General features: G+C 39.3%; 1 protein-coding gene across 3 annotated transcripts in view; it reads left to right on the top strand.

Annotated features, from left to right (window-relative positions):
- Positions 1–21460, top strand: part of mtmr14 (myotubularin related protein 14) — a 65023-nt gene that overhangs the window by 27703 nt on the left and 15860 nt on the right. For all 3 annotated transcript variants that reach the window (XR_009064375.1, XR_009064374.1, XM_057845598.1), the window contains exons 8-12: positions 2039–2109; positions 2211–2285; positions 5310–5376; positions 15927–16012; positions 18581–18657. Coding sequence is in view for 1 of the 3 variants with exons in the window: in XM_057845598.1 (XP_057701581.1) it covers positions 2039–2109; positions 2211–2285; positions 5310–5376; positions 15927–16012; positions 18581–18657 (376 nt within the window). In the remaining 2 variants the exon portion in view is untranslated. The remainder of the gene's footprint in view (positions 1–2038; positions 2110–2210; positions 2286–5309; positions 5377–15926; positions 16013–18580; positions 18658–21460) is intronic.

Genomic DNA, 21460 nt, shown 5'->3' with positions numbered 1-21460 from the left:
ATCATAAAAGTCACTCTGTCTGCAGTTCAGCCAGCTTCAGTCGCTGACCTTCGTCAATTGCTGTTAAATATAAGTCTGCGGACAGCCACATATTTTTACTCCCACAGGCGTCTTGCACGGACTGTGTAGCAGTAATATTTAGCATTATGTCAGCTCTTGTTGTTATCAAGTGACCGCAATGAACCAATTTAACAATTTAGTTTACTATTATTATTTAATTAACGGTTGATGAAAGTAGGCCTGAACGATATTGGAAAAAACTATTGCTGCGATTTTTTTGGGGTTTGCGATATATTGCGATATTATATTGCGATATTAAAAAAAATGTATATTTTTTTTTCAAGAAATTTTCACAAGATGACTTAAATAGCTGTTTGGAAAGACTTTAGATGACTCACCATCACCACAGTGTACAGTCATCCCTTGTTTTTCGTGGTTAATGGGGACCAGAACCTGCCGCGATAAGTGAAAAACCGCGAAGTAGCGCACCTCCCCCATTTTTTTTTTTTTTTTGGTGTTTTTTGTGCCCAATGTATTTATTCAGATTTAGCATTGGAAAGAGATACATATAAGACATGTTTTGTTCTCACTTTTCCCCCCAAAGTGATTTAAAAAAATGTATATAAATAAATGTTTTTTAAGCACTTCAAATGTCATAATTATGATAAGTTTTAAACATAACTGTCCAACCAAATCATTTTTGAACAAGAATAAAGTACTGTATCAGATAAATGCTTGGCTTTATTAAATGCTTCTGTTTATCTACTTTAGCTGTGACCGTTAAAGTGACATGTAGAAATTTCAAACTCCTCATGATCACTTCTGACATTTAAATGTCTCCAACGTCCCCACAGTACACACATTCATTCCAGCCCGGCTTCCTTGCAACTGTTTAACAAGTTAAACGATGATTGACAGATGCCGGTGTGAAGTCTGCTTCTTTGGCCAGATCAAAGCCATCGTTGTGCTGCAGTGACTGAGAGGATCAAAAGGCTGGGAGAGGGAGGATAGGAGGCTGTGCGCAGACCAGAAAGTGAGGCGTATGTGGATCAAAAAAAAAAAAAGAAAAACTATCGCACGTGCTTGCGATGGGACTATTGCGCACACGCACATCGCGATGGCGATGTTTAAACGATATATCGTTCAGGCTTAGATGAAAGTAGTTCTGTTTTTAAAAAAATGAATGGACAAAGCAGTACTTTTATATTCTTCCGGAAGCCTTTTTTTTTTTTTTTTTTTTTTTTTAAAACATCTTCTATGAATGAGGCTTTCATGAAATTGGGAGCATTTAAATCAAATAAATTTGATAAAATGATTGAACTCACTAAAACAGCTTTCTCCCAAAGCGCTAATGCAGTTCATCTATGCATTTTAAAGGGGTTCGCGGTAGTCAATCCACCTCAGAGTTTTTGGGTTAAAAGGCCAAAGTTATGTTTTGCCTCAGAACGTGAATTTCACCTCGTTCTTCCATGTGCTTGTGCGCGCCTGTAGTGCTTCTCGGGCGGCCACGATAGCTGCCGAAAGCGCCAGGAGGTTCATCACTGTATTTTCATCTAAACATGCTCGAAAACAACCATAATGGGTCGTGCCAAGCTGCCAGGCGGGTTAACGATCGTCACACTGCCTCAAAGTGTCCATTATTGGCCATTACAACCCAAAATTAGGTTTCACCAGGATCAAGTCAGCAGGATGATACTTTCCCAAGAGCTAGCGGTCATAGGAGTGCACCACACGTTGTCTTGAATTCCAAACTACGGAGTTCGGGAAGGGCCTTAATTTTTTGCGCGTTAACAAAAAATGACTGCATCAAAGAGGGTTTGTGTTAATGCCACTATTAACACATTTAACGGACAAATTTATCAAAAATGTATATTAAGTTGGCCCACCTGGATTTGTCCCAGCCCTCGCAATATGCCTGCTTTATATCGCAAACTATTAAAATGATGAGAAGTAAGCAAAAAGTCTTTTGTCATCTGATTAATTTAGTGCAAATCCAGCACCCGATCTATCACCAAGGATTTATTCCTTTTTTGTTTAGGGTGTGAGTTTTTTAAAGACTACAAAGAGAGAGACTACACCGCCGAGGGACTTGTTTTCAATTGGAATCAGGTAGGTGCTAATAATGTGATTCAGTCATAATAGCATTTGCCTTTGTTAACACCAGAAATGAGGTTCTAGACGATCGGACATATTTTTTTCTCCCATTACAGGACTTTGTGGATGCTCCCTTGACAATCCCTGCGTGCTTTAACAAGAACCTAAACATTGACTGGGCTCAATATCAGGTATTTCCCTATAATGATGTAGTCCAATTTAGAGTGCTTTGATAAGCAGTGTTTGTGACCTTACTTTAGAAAAGTAATTAGTTACAAATTAATTGAGTTAGTAACTAAGTTACCTCTTTTTAAGAGAAATTAGGTACTCAGCAAAGTAACTAAAGTTACCTTTCCTTGTCGACACGTTATTACATTATACATTCTGTAACATCTTTCACATGAAAGATGTTTATATTAACAAGTATTGTTTTCGACAACAATTACAATAACAAAAATATTTCTCGATGAACAGTTTTTTGGTGACGATTACGAGCTAAAAACGTGAACATAACTAGAACATAATGAGACATGTGCGTTTTTGTCTGATGAGACGAAAATGCGACATTGTTTCTGTCATATGTTCACAATGTGTGACATTTTCATATCGTACGTGGAGTACGCCAGCTTGCATCTTAGCAGTGTTTGGGTTGTGTCACTCAAGTGAGATGTGCTGCGCTTCTCCCTCACTCTCCTCACCGGAGTTAAGGATACATCTAATGCTAGGCTGCGCTCAGTATCTTGCTTGTTTGGAAACACAGTACAATTTGTTTTCTTATCTTGGGAAGAGTTAATATGCAATGCTGCTTTATTCTTGAAAGGTCTGTGGTGAATGGTCATCAGATGCAAAATGTAACTCCTAGCGTTAGTGTAGCATCCGCGTTTGCATTGGCTTCAGAATGACGAGCATCTTCTTAAAACACAGGTCAGTCTAAAGCAGAGCCTCTTGGCTTCTCTGGTCACTAAGTCTAGAGGAGGGCCAGTTGGCGATATGGCATTTAGCTAATAGCCTACTTCAGCTGTTTTGTTTGGTAAATGAGCAATGACTGGGAAATACTAATTGCTTGCAACTTCTGGCTAGACTCTAAGAATAGCAAAAACAAAAAAAGTAAAAAATGCCAGACTTCGCAGTTTTAAATGCTTGGACATTTCTTTACATACAGTTAATGGTTTCCAGATGGGTTTCACTGAAAATGATGTATTCCTTTTTATAGTGAGTGTGTACTGTATTATCATCACCAAATTGACGTTGTCCTTTTAGGCGCTACAATATGTGCTCGTCTGTGTATGTTCATTGGAAATTGTTGGAAAACTTTATTTTTATTTTTGGACAAACAGACGAGAACATTGAGTCACCCCGGTAATACACCATTCACGTCTGTGGCACATCAATGTTGTCGGTGCGTCAATGCACCACTGACGCATGCCCCCAATTTCCATAAGTCTTACAAGCAGCACATCTGTGGAGCGGCTCGATCGGTTCACTCAAGGATTGCAAGATCGCATGAGAGTAGCGGGTATTTAAAGATAATAATACAACAACCATTTGACTTTCAGACCTAGCGTATTGGTCAGCTTTCTTTTTGAAAGAAAGAAGAAGAAGAAAAAAACAGTCCTGTGCTAAAGAGAAAAACATTCGCAATGACAAAGATTTTAACATGTATTTAACATATGAAATGCCGCAATGAATCATTTTTTTCCCTTATGAACAGTTTTCAAGTGCTTTATTGATATATTTTCTCAAGTTAAAGCGCCATGCAGAAATTAATAAAATGAATTGCATATTATTTTTATAAGCGATCAGATCCACCGTATTTTCGTAGGAGGGTTGCGCCTCGCGTCAAATAATAAACTGTGCCGTTTGTTTCGAGTGTGCGCATTGAACTGCTTCTGGGACATGTATAAAATGCGGCCGCGCTGCGACTGGTGTGCACACGCTGCTTGACTTGAACGGCCGTTGACGCGGCAGCAGCAATGACGCGCCGTAGACGTGCCTGGTGTATTACCGGGGTAACTGACGACGAAAACTAGCCGAAATGTGTTTGAGGTTTTGTCAACTAAAATGAAACGAAGACGATGACATTTTGAAATGACTAAAATATGATTAGGACGAATCATTATTTTCATCCAAAAGACAAAGACTAAGACTGCAGTGAAGCAGGTCACGAGCCGCCCGCCCAGCCAATCATCATAGCGTTTGCAACGGCGTCACCACGCCCTTCCCTTCTGCTCTCCTCTTTCCAGGCAGGTAGCTGATGTGTAATAAAACACTGGAGCACCCCTAGACTCAAAGTTTTGTGATATATAAGAGAATTGGGCAAAAACGAATGAAAAAATATCTGAGATATCCAAGGACTGATCTACATCTGAGGCATACTAGACTACGCCAAGACTCAAACCAAAGTACTCTAATGAAATTCTGATATGTGATTTCTTTTCACAGATTTATTTTTTCCATGTCAGTTCATGTTCATGTCAGTGTCCCCCTGAAGTGAACCCATTCTTGGCTAGCCCCCAGTTTGTTTGTTTTTTAATAAAGGGACTTGCACTTTAAAGCTACCGCGTTGTATTACCGTAATGCACATAATGCAAACAATGAACCAAATGAGGGGCAGTTAGCTTGACTTCGTTATTCCTTGTGGAGGCTGGCTTGACCGCAGTACTTTTACAGGTTAGCTAGTTCACAGTTTAATGATGCAGATCAAATTTTCAGTAGCAAAATAAGTGGTGTTTCCCCGATCTCCACAACATTGACTTCTTTTTACATTTCTTACTGTACAGTGGCTGCTGCTTGCCGAAAAAAAAAACTTCTAATATCCCTCCTCTCCGAATTCGGCGGAGGAGGCGGCATGTTGTCGACATGAAACTGTCGGGGCTGTGCGAGTGTGCGTGTGTGTGGCGGGAGAGGGGGAAGGGGATCAAGTCATCAGCCAATCAAACATTTGTTTGTGGGGACGGGCACATTCAGCCAGAGAAAAGGGATAAGTCTGAATATAATGAAAATAATTCACTTAATAATGGTAGGGTATTTTCTATCCTTACAACATAAGGGAAGACAATCTAAATTACCTATATAACTGAACTCATTATATAACGCAAAGAAGGTTGCTTAAAAGTCGGTTGAGACAATTCGAGCATCCTGAAAAGTCCTTGCTCTTGCGTGTAATTAAGTCCCCTTATTCTGTTTTGGTGTTTGTCCTCCTTCCTTGTTTTCAGTCGTGGGACCTGGTGGAACAGACACAGAACTATCTGAAGCTGCTTCTACATATCATCAACAGTGATGGTAAGGAGATTTAAGTTTTTCTCGAGCACATTATTTCTTCTGTTTACGATGACAATACCGAAAATATTTTGTAGGCGTCTTGGGAGACTTAAACATTACGAGACGAATACCAATTTTTGTCTTATGAGAGACAACAAGACGAAAATGCGCTGTAGTTTCCGGCATATGTTCACAATGTGTGACATTTTCCTATTGTACATGTAGTTATTCAGCCTGCATTGTAGCAGTGTTTGGTTCGTGTCTCTCATGTGACATGTCTCCTACACTGACCATCACCTTTAACTTTTGGTTAACTCATTTACTACCCTAAGACGTATAAATAATGATGCTCTTCAAACCAGGCTGTGCTCCAGGCTTGCTTGTTTTGAAACACATGGTGAGATTTGTTTTGTCTTTTTTATCTTGGCAAGAAAGATATCCAATGTTGCTTTAATCTTTAAAGGTCTGTGTTGAGTGATGTAACTAGTAGTGTTAGCATAGCATTTGCGTAGCGAGCATCCTCTTAAACGTTTGTTTTCTGTTCGGGTCTACAAATGCGGAAACAACAAAGCAGACAAAAACCAAGGGATGCGTACAAGGGTTTATTAAATACGAACGAAAAAAACGGGCGATCGTGAAAAAGTGGAAATAACAAATGGGTCCGTGACAGCAGGTCGACGGGGCTCAATAATACTAACCCGAGGGTAAACTAAGGTTATAGGCAGAGAGCCAAAAAGACAAAATAAAACACTCAAATACCTGCACAAGGTAGAGGATTACAAAAGGAGAGCAGCAGACGAACAAAAACCCAAGGCGGGGGTGAAACAAGTAAACGCAATTAAAATAAACTACGAGGTGTCAAATGGCGATCAGCAAGACAAGATCTCGTCACCTTTCTCGTGGATCACTCAAGTGTAAATGCCATGTTGATGAGCCGGCATTGGATGCAGGTTCGCTGTTGGGAACGCCCCCACAACCAGCTCTGCAACAAAACACTATCTAACCAGAAGCAGAATGTGACAGTTTTCGTTTTGTTGGCCTTGGCTGCGATCTACAGTAGAAGTGCTCTGTCCTTACGGTTGTTAGTAAAACCATTGGAAAACCCTCACGGAGTTGCCGTTGTCTCGGTAGATGCTATGTCAGTGTTCATTGGAAATTGTTGGAAACCTTAATTTGTAAAATTTCTTGACTAAAACTTTTGAATTTTTACAGACAAAAACATTCTTATTAAACGTCGACTAAAACTAGACAAAGACAAACACATTTTGAGATGACTAAAATATGACTAAGAAGAAATGTTGTTTTTCGCAGATTTTGAACAATAATACTTATTCATCTTAGTCATATTTTAGTCATATCAAAATGTGTCTAGTTTTAGTCGGCGTTTAATAAAAATGGTTTTGACTGGAAAATTGAAAAAAAAAAATTACTCTGAAAATAAATAAAAGTTTCCATCTATTTCGAATGAACAATGACAGACGAGTACTCACATATTGTAGCGTCTACAAAGACAACGCCAACTTAGTGATAATACACACTAAGCAGGAAAACAGTACATTATTTTCAATTATTTATACCCACCTGGACGCCATGAACTGTATGTAAGAAAAAAAAGTTGTCCAAAAGTTTAAGAGGACACTTGCCGTTAGCATTGGCCTAATGCAAACGCGAATGCTATGCTAACGCTACATTTTACATTTAGTGTGTGATGTTACTTCAGCACAGACCTGAAAGGCTAAAGCAGCATTGCATATTCTCTCTGGCCCAGATAAGAAAACAAATCTTACTGTGTGTGCAAGCCTGCATGGGGACTGGAGACGACACACTGGTGAGTTTGGGGGGGGGCAGAATGTCACATGAGGGACAAAGACAGACACGATGCAGGCTAACTACACATAAAATGTCATACATTGTAAACATGTGACGGAAGCTATTGCGCATTTTCGTCGCGTTCTCGTCTCGTCAGACGAAAACTAGCATTTATCTCGTAGAAACACGTTTTTAGCTTATAGTCTCGATGTCGTCATGAAAAAAAGTGTTCGTTGACGAAATATTTTTGTCGTCATCGCTGACGAAAACAACACTGCTAAGGAGCAATAGTATTTCATCCAAAAGAATGAGACGAAAATTAGCAGTTCAACGGTCGGGTTTGCGGTTCAAAGCCGAACCGTACGGTTCGCCCTGTACGGTTCAATACGCCTTTATGAACCGCGCCTTTTCGGTTTTGCAATTAATTTATTCCGAACACTTGTGGAATGAATTGGTCGAGCTCTGTGTGACTGTGTGACGTGAAACACAGCTGTGGAGAAGTTCCCGCCCCGCTAGTAAATGTCCGATCGCTGTCAAGCACCTGTGTAATAGAAGCCGAGTAAGCACTCTCTCGCTTACGAGCAAAGTGAAAGTGAAACAAGAAAGAAAACAAAAAGCTATGGCGAGCAGAGGAGTAGAGGGACCGAATTTTGAGGACGCACCGGCTTCTTTCAAATCTGCGGTGTGGCAACATTTCGGTTTCCCCGTGGACTACAATGCGGAGGGAGAGAAAATATTGAGAATTTTTTTTTTTTTTTAACGAGGCCAAATATTCTGATCCCGATCCGATATCATACCGGAAGTTCATATTATACATACAGTTGTGGTCAAAAGTTTACATACACTTGTGAAGAACATAATGTCATGGCTCTCTTGAGTTTCCAGTTATTTCTACAACTCTGATTTTTCTCTGATAGAGTGATTGGAACAGATACTTCTTTGTCACAAAAAACATTCATGAAGTTTGGTTCTTTTATGACTTTATTATGGGTGAACAGAAAAAAGTGATCAAATCTGCTGGGTCAAAAATATACATACAGCAGCGCTAATATTTGGTAACATGTCCCTTGGCCATTTTCACTTCAATTAGGCGCTTTTGGTAGCCATCCACAAGCTTCTGGCAAGCTTCTGGTTGAATCTTTGACCACTCCTCTTGACAGAATTGGTGTAGTTCAGTTAAATTTGATGGCTTTCTGACATGGACTTGTTTCTTCAGCATTGTCCACAAGTTCTCAATGGGGTTTAAGTCAGGACTTTGGGAAGGCCATTCGAAAACCTTAATTCTAGCCTGATTTAGCCATTCCATTACCACGTTTGATGTGTGTTTGGGGTCATTGTCCTGTTGGAACACCCCACTGCGCCCAATACCCAATCTTCGGGCTGATGACGTTAGGTTATCTTGAAGAATTTGAAGGTAATCCTCCTTCTTCATTATCCCATTTACTCTCTGTAAAGCACCAGTTCCATTGGCAGCAAAACAGCCCCACAGCATAATACTACCACCACCGTGCTTGACGGTAGGCATGGTGTACTTGGGGTTAAAGGCCTCACCTTTTCTCCTCCAAACATATTGCTGGGCATTGTGGCCAAACAGCTCGATTTTTGTTTCGTCTGACCACAGAACTTTCCTCCAGAAGGTCTTATCTTTGTCCATCTGATCAGCAGCAAACTTCAGTCGAGCCTTAAGGTGCCGCTTTTGGAGCAAGGGCTTCCTTCTTGCACGGCAGCCTCTCAGTCCATGGAGATGCAAAACACGCTTGACTGTGGACACTGACACCTGTGTTCCAGCAGCTTCTAATTCTTGGCAGATCTGCTTTTTGGAGATTCTCGGTTGAATCTTCACCCTCCTGACCAATTTTCGCTCAGCAGCAGATGATAGCTTGCGTTTTCTTCCTGATTGTGGCAGTGACAAAACAGTGCCATGCACTTTATACTTACAAACTATTGTTTGCACTGTTGCTCTTAGGACCTGCAGCTGCTTTGAAATGGCTCCAAGTGACTTTCCTGACTTGTTCAAGTCAATGATTCGCTTTTTCAGATCCATGTATGTATATTTTTGACCCAGCAGATTTGATCACTTTTTCTTTTAACCCATAATAAAGTCATAAAAGAACCAAACTTCATGAATGTTTTTTGTGACAAAGAAGTATCTGTTTCAATCACTCTATCGGAGAAAAATCAGAGTTGTAGAAATAACTGGAAACTCAAGAGAGCCATGACATTATGTTCTTCACAAGTGTATGTAAACTTTTGACCACAACTGAAATATATATATATATATATTAGAGCTGGGCGGTAAACCGAAAATTTACCGTCACCGAAATTCTTCACGATGACCGACGTAATTTTGACCATGTCGGTAAATTCGGTAAATTAATAAAACAAGAAAATAGTCTTTTCATCCCGCTTTGACTCTGTGTTGTTCGTCTATGCTCATTCCCCTTTAAGAAAGCAGTGAATGTACTTACGTAGGGAGTCACGTGATCATCAGGAAGCCAATCAAACAGAAGCCCGGTAAGCTAACGCTAGCAGCTAATGCTACAAGCAAAACGTGATGGAGTGTGGCTTAAGGGAGGTTCGCCAAACTTTCACCCGACATTTAATAGACTCTTGGTGGCATCCAGACGGGCTTTCACCAGCTGTCCTCCCTTGTTCTCACAATTTCCGGAGATGGTGCTTTCAGTGCTTTCTACCGGTAGCCAGGCCACAGGCTAACGCTAGCCGCTAACGCTAGCGGCCGCTAGCGGCTAACGCTACAAATGAACGTGATGGAGTCGGATAGCGGCTCTAACCTTGTCAAAACGGCTGAATTTAATGAGTGGATTGGGCATGGACTGCATCTAGCAATTACTATGTCGCGTTATTTTGTATCTGACTGTGTGTGATTTCTCTGATAGCTTTTGTGATGGTAAAGCATTCAGCATAAAGCACAAATGGCCCCAGCTATTTTTCTGTATGTGTTTAATTCTGTGTCATTATTGCTATCATAAAATCTTAAGTGTTTCATTTGCAGAAGATTAATATAGCTTTAATGTGTGTCTGTCTGTCTGTCTGTTTGGGGGTTCATGTATGTGTGCATTTATTAAAAAATGCACTGGGGGGGAGACCCTGAAACCATAAAGTAAACACTTGTATTGAATAATTATGTCACAGCAGCCATTAACAATAAATTGTCTTTTTGAAGTGTACTGTTCGAGCTGCAAGTCATTTGTGTTACAATGACATGTTTGCACAGGCATATCGATTTTGACAATGTACATTGTTCAAGCCATACACTCTGTTATAAATGCTCATACTTGAATTCTTATTGTTTACAATTCATTTGTATAAACCTAATGTCTAGACTGCATGTACATTTGTTAAATATATCAAATTGAATGCTGGTAACTAAATCAACAAGAAACTGTTAATCTGTATTTCATGCATTGATTCATATTTTCAAATTATATAACAGTCCGCTTGGACGACTTTATCGAGATAAATCTGCTCCATTTATCGTGATACATGTTTAAGGCCATATCGCCCACCCCTAATATATATATATGTGTATATATATGTATATATATATATATATATATATATATATGTGTGTATATACAGTGCTGCTCAAAAGTTTGTGAACCCCCTCAACATTTTGGAATTTTCTATTATTTCAACCTGATTTCCTAATCAATCAATTCAGTAGTTTTTTTTTTTGTTTTTTTAACAGTTGTGTTGTCCAGACTAAATTAAAAAGAGTTTTCATCAACTGATGTAGGTGCAAAATTGAACTGTTTGGTCACAACCAAAACCGCCATGTCTGGCGAAAAGTCAACACTGCATACCACCAAAAGAACCTTCTCCCAACAGTGAAGCATGGAGGTGGGAATGTCAAGATCTGGGCTTGCTTTTCATCCTCAGGACCTGGACAACTCCACATAGTCCAGGGAATCATGAATTCTGAGGAATATTGTCAAATCCTAGAACATAACCTGACGCCATCTGTTTTGAAGTTAAAGCTTGGCAGAAGGTGGATCATGCAACATGATAATGATCCAAAGCATTCCAGCAATACAACCAAGGAATGGCTGAAAAAGAAGAAGATTCGTGTTCTGGACTGGCCCAGTCAAAGTCCTGACCTAAATCCCATTGAAATGCTGTGGCGGGACCTGAAGCGAGCAGTTCATGCCAGACGCCCATCAAACCTCTCTCAACTGACTGCGTTCTGCAAGGAAGAATGGGCAAAAATCCCCCAAAGTAGATGTGAGAGGCTGATTAGTCACTACAGAAACCGTTTGGTTGAGGTAATCTCTGCAAAAGGAGGCGCAATATCCTATTAACTGAAGGGGTTCACATACTTTTGCACACATGATATCTGAGTTTTTCTTAAATCAACCACTTTTGTTAAATAAAGAATGACAATATAACTATTTCTTTTGTTTCAGTCCATTATTTGGAATGTCAGTATTGTGGATTTGGGTATAACTTAACATTTAATAAGGTTATTTTAGTTTTTTTTACAAAAAATCTGACCATCGCTGTGGGGTTCACAAACTTTCGAGCAGCACTGTATGTATGTATATATATGTGTGTATATATGTATATATATATATATATATACAGTGCCTTGCAAAAGTATTCGACCCCCTTGAACCTTGCAACCTTTCGCCACATTTCAGGCTTCAAACATAAAGATATAAAATTTAAATTTTTTGTCAAGAATCAACAAGTGGGACACAGTCGTGAAGTGGAACAAAATTTTTGGGATAATTTAAACTTTTTTAACAAATAAAAAACTGAAAAGTGGGGCGTGCAATATTATTCGGCCCCCTTGCGTTAATACTTTGTAGCGCCACCTTTTGCTCCAATTACAGCTGCAAGTCGCTTGGGGTATGTTTCTATCAGTTTTGCACATCGAGAGACTGACATTCTTGCCCATTCTTCCTTGCAAAACAGCTCGAGCTCAGTGAGGTTGGATGGAGAGTGTTTGTGAACAGCAGTCTTCAGCTCTTTCCACAGATTCTCGATTGGATTCAGGTCTGGACTTTGACTTGGCCATTCTAACACCTGGGTACGTTTATTTTTGAACCGTTCCATTGTAGATTTGGCTTTATGTTTTGGATCATTGTCCTGTTGGAAGATAAATCTCCGTCCCAGTCTCAGGTCTTGTGCAGATACCAACAGGTTTTCTTCCAGAATGTTCCTGTATTTGGCTGCATCCATCTTCCCGTCAATTTTAAACATCTCCTCTGTCCCTGCTGAAGAAAAGCAGGCCCAAACCATGATGCTGCCACCACCATGTTTGACAGTGGGGATGGTGTGTTCAGTGTGATGAGCTGTGTTGCTTTTACGCCAAACATATCGTTTTGCATTGTGGCCAAAAAGTTCAATTTTGGTTTCATCTGACCAGAGCGCCTTCTTCCACATGTTTGGTGTGTCTCCCAGGTGGCTTGTGGCAAACTTTAAACGAGACTTTTTATGGATATCTTTGAGAAATAGCTTTCTTCTTGCCATTTTTCCATAAAGGCCAGATTTGTGCAGTGTACGACTGATTGTTGTCCTATGGACAGACTCTCCCACCTCAGCTGTAGATCTCTGCAGTTCATCCAGAGTGATCATGGGCCTCTTGGCTGCATCTCTGATCAGTTTTCTCCTTGTTTGAGAAGAAAGTTTGGAAGGACGGCCGGGTCTTGGTAGATTTGCAGTGGTCTGATGCTCCTTCCATTTCAATATGATGGCTTGCACAGTGCTCCTTGAGATGTTTAAAGCTTGGGAAATCTTTTTGTATCCAAATCCGGCTTTAAACTTCTCCACAACAGTATCTCGGACCTGCCTGGTGTGTTCCTTGGTTTTCATAATGCTCTCTGCACTTTAAACAGAACCCTGAGACTATCACAAAGCAGGTGCATTTATACGGAGACTTGATTACACACAGGTGGATTCTATTTATCATCATCGGTCATTTAGGACAACATTGGATCATTCAGAGATCCTCACTGAACTTCTGGAGTGAGTTTGCTGCACTGAAAGTAAAGGGGCCGAATAATATTGCACGCCCCACTTTTCAGTTTTTTATTTGTTAAAAAAGTTTAAATTATCCAATAAATGTTGTTCCACTTCACGATTGTGTCCCACTTGTTGTTGATTCTTGAGAAAAAAATTAAATTTCATATCTTTATGTTTGAAGCCTGACATGTGGCGAAAGGTTGCAAGATTCAAGGGGGCCGAATACTTTTGCAAGGCACTGTGTATATATATATATGTATATATATATAACAACCCTGCAGTGTTCTCAGCCATTCTCAGCCATTCTGATGATATCTAATGTACAACTACATCAAGCACTCAAAAACTATTTAAAGTCTCTTTGTGTCAAATATGCTGTGCAATGGAAAACTGCTGCTTTTAATAACTAGCAAAGCAGTTTCCCTCAAACTCATAAACAACAACAACAACTCAACAACAAACTCTGATTTGTCAGTCTCACTCTTTAACCATGAGCCTTAAATTCATATGCACAGAACATTTCCCTGCTACACGTTGTATTTGATCAAATTTTAATCTACCTAAATTAAATATTTTTGATCTAATTAAAGAACGAATTAATAGAAGCATGTTACCGCCCTCAAATGGTAGATCACTAAAAACAAATCCAATAATCCAGAGTTACTTGCCGTTTTTGAATTTTATTTTACTAACACAATTTTCAAACAGATTTTGAAAAAATAATAATAATAATTAAAAAAAAAAAAATACATTTAAAAAAACATCTTGAAATAATTAAACAGACCTTTAACAAAATAAAAATAAGTAGCAACAAAACATAACAAATCAAGCATTTAACTGTTTGTAACAAAAAAAATATGGAAAAACATTTCATGAAAAAATAAAAATATGAAACATAAATTCACAAGAAATAATAATAAATGAATAAGAAATAATAATAAGGTTAAGTAAGAAATTAGGCGTGAGAGGGGCGGAGGAAAAGCATGCTGTTCGACAGGATAGGGACGTGAATGGGGGCGGGAGCACACGCCGGTGCACTGCTTATGTGTCTTACGTGCGCGTAGAATGCGAAAGGGAAAAGTAGTACAAAATGTGTGCACAAAAATATACCCAAAAATTGACAAAGAAAATATAATATATTAATTCCAGATATCGATACTTTTGTTTGGGGATCGATACCTAAAATTTAACGCGCTGGATCAAAATATCGATATTTTGGTATCGATCCGCCCATCCCTACTTATAACATGACTTCGGCACCTCAGCCTGCATCACCCGCAGATATCACTTTCTCAGAGCAGGACAACCCCGAAGATGACACCAGTGAAAACACACTCCGGGCTACGTTAATTTATTTGCAACGCTTGACCCGCGTTAAATTGTTCCCTCGCGGACATATATCTCCAACAACGTAATCCCCGACATTTATGAAATGGCACGCAAAGCCATCGAAGATGATTTCGCTAAAGTACATAGTTTCGCCCTGACCACTGATAGTTGGACGTCCCGTGCTACAGAGTGCTACTACCTAACTGTGACGGTCCACTATAACGTTTCGGCAACGAGACAATGTGCGTTAGAGAAAAGTCAGAGACACGGAGAGTGAAGAGTGACGCTGTAGCAAATGCGATGCTAGGCTAGGTGGCTCCAATATTTACTGACTGTAGCCGACAGCCTACAATCTGCGCCTAGATATCTCCTGCATATAGAACTACATGCCAAATGACAGACTCGGTAGCGTTAGTAAACAGCCGCCATTTTAGAGCAGTAAACTTCTCAGAAAGGCTGTTTTGTAATGAACCTTCCTAGCGAACCTAAGTAACTTTTTATCTAAAATACTCCTAAATCGGATAAATCTTGACTTGAGTCTATCTTTAAAAGATGAAACAGTTTTTAAATTTTGTCGAAATGATGTCGAAAGTAGACAGAAGGGAACTAATGCAAAAACGGGAGCAATTTTATCAACTTTAACAGTTGATTCACAACATTAAATGACCTCCAAACATAGCAAAGGTTTTTGTTTGTTTGCTTTTTGTTTTTTTTGAAAAAAAAAAAAAAACATGAAAGAAAACACCAGTTACTTTGCCAAGTAAGTTTTTTACTACTGTGTGTGTATTTCAGTAGTCTGTCACTATACTAGCCAAAGAGCTAAGAGGCATTTTAACAGTCGAAATGTTTACATTTTAAGTGTTTATTTCATTTTCTAAAAAGCAAAATACAGGCAGTTTAAAAAAATAAATTTAAAAAAAAGCAAACCAAACCAAAACCGTGATCCCAAAACCGAGGTTCAAACCGATCCGTGGGCTAACTGAACCGTTGCACCCCTAACGAAAATGAAAAGGGCTGCCAAAAGCAATGCGCAAATCTCCACCCTTGCTTTTCAATAGTAAGTTGACTGCACAGTGCTTCCTCACTCCGGTTCATTATTTTGCACCACTTCTATATTGTCTGTCTGTCAACGTCTGTCTTTTTCTTGGTTTTCACAGTATGCTTAATCACTGCGCACATGGGAAGGGACAGTTAGAGCAGCCAATGCATCTTTAAGCTGTTTATTGAATAGAAGCTGGGGGTGGACAACAGAAAAACACAAAACCCATGTCAATACAGGGACTGCAGCTAAGTGTCTTTTTATAGACGGTTACATCGCAGCATTGTGCCAAGTTCTCCCAATTCATTAAAAGGAGAAGGACACTTCACTCACGCGCTGTATTGTTTTGTCATTTTTCATATAAAATATACTTAAATTGACTATGCCCCTTTTTTTTTTTTTTTAACAGATGAGAGTGGTCTTCTTGTGCACTGCATATCAGGCTGGGACCGAACACCTCTTTTTGTGTCACTCCTTAGGCTGTCTCTTTGGGCTGTAAGTTTATACTTGGCATTGTCTGTCCTTTTCTGCTCTTTGGAGGGAATTTTCAGATCAACATACCGTAATTTCCCGAATCTAATGCGCACTTTTTTCCCCAAAATCAACTTGTAAAATCATGGGTGCGCATTATACACGGGGACATGGATGGAGACAGAAATATATATATATATAATCAGGGGTGCACATAAGTGGTCCGCATGCGCGCATGCGTACTGGACGTAGATAAACGTGCTGGCCCTCAACGGCTTCCATACGCTTTTGCGTACCGATGGCTGACCACTGTATTTGCGGCGGACACGAGAAAATAACTTCTCAAAATGTCGAAGAGGCAGGCCATACTGAGTAATTACTTCCGTGTTCCCCCACCCCCGTCAAAAGACAGGCAGACGACAGAGACGTTACCGGAGCTACCGAAAAAAAGGACTTTTGCTGAAAAGTGGCTACAGGAGGTACCATGGCTAGAAGCAAATGATGCTCGCACGGAAATGCGGTACAAAATGTGCCGTGAGAATCCCAATGTCGCCGATAAGAGCAGCGCATTTTATGTTGGGTCAAAGAATTTCCGCCATCCAAACTTTGAAAAGCACGAAAAAAACAGAGAGCATGTGGCAATTAAGCAAACTATCGATGTCAGACAGGACCACACTCGCCCTATGGACAAGTGGCGGAATAGGGCGGAATAAAGGTAATGAACAGCGACATGCACTGACAAACGTGTTTTTGCTCGCATTTTACAAAGCTAAACATGCAAGTTCAATGAGGTTTTATGAGGAGGACATCCCACTTTTAAAAAGGCTTGGAGTTAATGTGAGAACGGCATAATGCCCTTTATTTTGAATTGGTGCTTTTTATTTCTTTTTATTTCACTTCAAAGTAATGGCAATTTTGTTGTGCCAGTTGATATTAATCAAGCATTAATTGTTAATATAATTAATTAAAGTTAATTGGCTCTAAGTAAAGCTTGTCATAAATTTATCGCATCAGGCGGGTCGGCTCTCAAGCTCAATGAGGACCAAGTCACATCTCCAGATCCTCCTCTGAGAACCTGGGCAAAAAATTATGTGCACCCCTGTATATAATATATATATCTAAAGACAGATTTTTTTTTATTGACATGGCCATGTTGTGTTACAGAAAACGTATGCGGCAGTCCGTTGCCGGCCATTACCGTACATGACGTCACCATTTTGTTTCAGTAATACTTGTTTCGGTAATACCACTCTGATTGGTCGAATGATTTCGTCTGTGTTAAATTCTGCTTTTTTCACTCGTCATAAAGCACAGAATTTAGTTTCTTGAACTCATTTGAGTCGACGTTTATTGCAACTCGGCAACTCGGACCATAACAAACGTAACACAACACAGAGTTCCTGTGTCCGTCAACTATATCTGTTCCTCAGGAAACTCAAACCCAAATAACAATAGTTCCTCTTGTTACACACAGCGATGCGCTCTTTCCGTTTTCTGACTTCAGTCCCCACTTTTATTTTACCGTATCAATCCATGGAAGAAACATTTATTCATCATGATGAAACAAGCAAGTTATACAGCAGCCTTTAAAAGAAAAGTCAGATCTGTTTTGTTTTCTTCTGGATTCTGGTAAGTTGGAGAAGTTGTCAAATCATATTATTACCGTACATATTGTCAGTTTGCGGTAATGTTTTGATCTACCAATGTGCTATGCTTGTGCTGTGTTTCACCAGTCAGTAAAATGACATTTCTGTATCTGTACATGAGCTCTGTTTTCTTGAATTCTTCTACTTATTGGTGCTAAAATTAGGGTGCGCGTTATAAACAGGTACAATAATTTCCACTAGATTTTACAAGTAAATTTGGGGTGCGCGTTATACACGGGTGTGCCTTATATTCGGGAAATTATGGTAGTTAAGTTTATTGAAAACCCTTGAAGTTTATTTTTATGTGTGTGTGATTTTTTTTTTTTTTTTATGTTTATTAGGGCTGAACAATACTGGATAAATAAATGACATTGCAACTTTTTGGGGGTTTGCGATATATTGCAATATATATTGGGACATTAAAACTGGAGAAATTTTCACCAGATGACTTAAATAGCTCTGTTTGGTTGACTCACCATGGCCACATTGTATTCATATAATACAGTTTATTCCAGGCTAAGGGGATTCATCTGTGAATGATAAAGGTTGCTGTATATTTAAGCGCCTGTGACACGATAAAAAAAAAAAAAAAACTTAAATAGCATTATTATGTGAATTAAAATCATATTTGGAGACGATTCGACTATATACAGTACAACAATTTGGCAAAACGCAGATGACGAGAAATTAGTCTTTTTGGGATGTGCTCCAGTATCGTTGAAAGGATAAGCGACTCAGAAGATGTATGAATGAAAATAAAACAAACCAGATGTACGGTAAGGTAAACCCATCAAGGGAATTGGGCGAGAGGAGAATTCAAATGGGCAGCTTGGACTGTCAATTTCGTAATACAGAGTAAATGAAACTACTTGGAAGAATCTTTTTAGGAGCACTGGAAGTGATAATCGACTCTTGATGGATGTTTTTTGTTTTTGTTTTTTGGCAGGATGGTGCTGTACACAGCAATTTGGAAGCAGCTGAGATTCTATATCTGACCATTGCTTATGACTGGTTCTTGTTTGGGTAAAATATTATACTTTTATATATACCGTATTTTTCGGACTATAAATAAGTTTTTTTTCATAGTTTGGCTGGGGGTGCGACTTATGTGTGGAATTATTAACACATCATTCCACATGTTGTTTTGGTGTTTTGGAGTGACACTGATGGTTTGGTAAACTTGTTAGCCTGTTCTTTATGCTATAGTTATCTGAAAGCTCTTATTAGCTATGTTACGCTAACAAACCGGCCACGTTTGCATTTCGTTGTTCATGCATCATAAAACATACTGTACACTTATTCAGCATGTTGTTCTCTATTATATTTTTATTTTAAAGTGCCTTTCAAGATGACAAATCTGTTCTATCTGTTGGATTTTATCAAGTAAATTTCCCCCAAAAATGCGACCTATACTCCGGTGCGACTAATAGTCCGAAAAATATGTTACATATACCGGTAATGTTTTTGTGATGAATGCTACCAAGTGCTGTATTTGTTAAAATGTCACATTTCTGTTGCCTTAAAGAAGCACTATGTAGGATTTGCACTTCCAATTATTCATTAAATGGCCCTAATATTTCAATAGATGTAAAAGAAACATGTTTTTTGGAAGTACTCCTAACACGGTTCTCAATGGTTGGACTGAGATTTTCACATTAAAAGTTGATTGTCAGCCTATAAAAGTTTTAACCATGCGAGACAATGGATGCCCCACCCGCCACCAATCAGCCAATTATTGGATCAGTTCTTCACCTAAACAAGGGATGTACTTTTGAGTTTACCTGTATTACTTTCATGTACATTGGCATGAAAAGAGTATCCGAACATTTTGGAATTTCTCACATTTCTGCATAAAATCACCATCAAATGTGATCTGATCTTTGGCAAAATCGCACAGATGAAAAAAGTGTCTGCTTGAACTAAAACCACCCAAACATTTATAGGTTTTCATATTTTAATGAAGATAGTGTGCAAACAATGACGGGGGGGTTTAAATAAGTGAACCATCACATTTAATATTTTGTGCCGCCCCCCACACACACACTTTGGCAGCAATAACTTCTACCAGATGCTTCCTGTAGCTCCAGATCAGTCTGGCACATCTATCACAGCTAATCTTGGCCCATTATTCTCTACAAAACTGCTGTAGTTCTGTCAGATTCCTGGGATGTGTGGCATGAATCGTTGTCTTTAGCAGCATCTGAATAGGGGTTCAAGTCTGGACTTTGACTTGGCCACTTCAGAACGTGTATTTTGTTCTTCTGAAACCATTCTGAAGGTGATTTACTTCTGTGTTTTGGATCATTGTCTTGTTGCATCATCCATCCTCTTTTTAGCTTCAACATCTGACAGACGGCCTCAGGTTTTCCTGCAAAACATCCTGATTAACTTTTAAATTTATTCTTCCATTAATGATTGCAAGTTGTCGAGGCCCTGAGGTAGCAAAACAGCCCCAAATCATGATGGTCCCTCCACCACGCTTCACGGTGGGGATGAGGTGTTGATGTTGTCATTTTTCCTCCGCACATGACATTGTGTGGTACTCCCAAACAATTCAACTTTGGTTTCATCAGTCCACAAAATATTTTGCCAAAATGTCTGTGTGGTGTCCAAGTGCCTTTTTGTGAACATTAAACGAGCCACAATGTTTGTTTTAGACAGCAGTGGCTTCTCTCATGAACACCATTTTTGGCCATTGTTTTACATATAGTTGATGTGTGCACAGAGATATTGGACTGTGCCAGTGATTTTTGTAAGTCTTTAGCAAACACTGTAGGGTTCTTTTTTACCTCTCTGAGTATTCTGCGCTGAATTCTTGGCGTCATCTTTGGTGGACTGCCACGCCTCGGGAGAGAAGCAACAGTGTCAAATGCTCTCCATTTGTGGACAACTTCTCTGACTGTCGATTGATGAACAACCAGACTTTTAGAGATGGTTTTGTATCCTTTCCCAGCTTTATACAAATCAGCAATCCTTGATCGCAGGTCCTAAGACAGCTCTTTTGGCCGAGCCATGATGCACATCAGACAATGCTTCTCATCAGGACATTTCTTACCAGGTGTGTCTTTTATAGTGGGCAGGGCAGCTTTAAACCACTCATCAGTGATTGTGTACACACCTCACTTAAAATGTTTGGTAAAAATTGGTTTCAATTGCTCTTTGAGTCGCCTTAGGCAGATGGTTCACTTACTTATTTTTCCCCCTTCTGTCATTGTTTGCATGCTATCCTCATTAAAATATGAAAACCTGAAAATGTTTGGGTGGTTTTAGTTGAAGCAGACGCTGTATTTTAATCTGTGTGATTTTGTCAAAGATCAGATTTGAAGGTGATTTTATGCAAAAATGTGACAAATTCCAAAAGATTCAGATACTTTTGCATACAGTTGTATGGTAAATTCATTTTTACAATGTGAACAAACTTAGCATGCTTGTAGGGTTGCCAACTGTCCCTTGAAAAACGTAATCGTCCCTATAGAGCTTTCAAGGGAAGTGCTTTTTCCCTTATTATCATCAAACTCTAAAGTAGTTTCTTATTTGTAGAATGAACAAATACGGGTATGGTGCTTTTCAAGAATATGCAGGGAAACGCATTCCCCCGCCTATCCTGATTTTTGACGAATTAGCTGACTGAACAATGACAATACGCAATCCCCCTTATCACATAGGAGTGTGGGAGATGAGAGGTTTGAGTGAAGCGAGTGTAAAAAGCGTGTTCAAAATGATGATCATTTGTTTTCTTGTTCCACTATTTGTATCATATTTTTGTGTTCTGTTGAATTTATTATATTTGGAGTGATCATTTGCAAAAAATTTATTGCTGAGGGGA

Source organism: Corythoichthys intestinalis, chromosome 9, assembly GCF_030265065.1.
Source record: "Corythoichthys intestinalis isolate RoL2023-P3 chromosome 9, ASM3026506v1, whole genome shotgun sequence".
Lineage (NCBI taxonomy): Eukaryota > Metazoa > Chordata > Actinopteri > Syngnathiformes > Syngnathidae > Corythoichthys > Corythoichthys intestinalis.
Note: the sequence above shows the minus strand (reverse complement) of the source record. Positions and strands in the feature narration are given on the sequence as shown.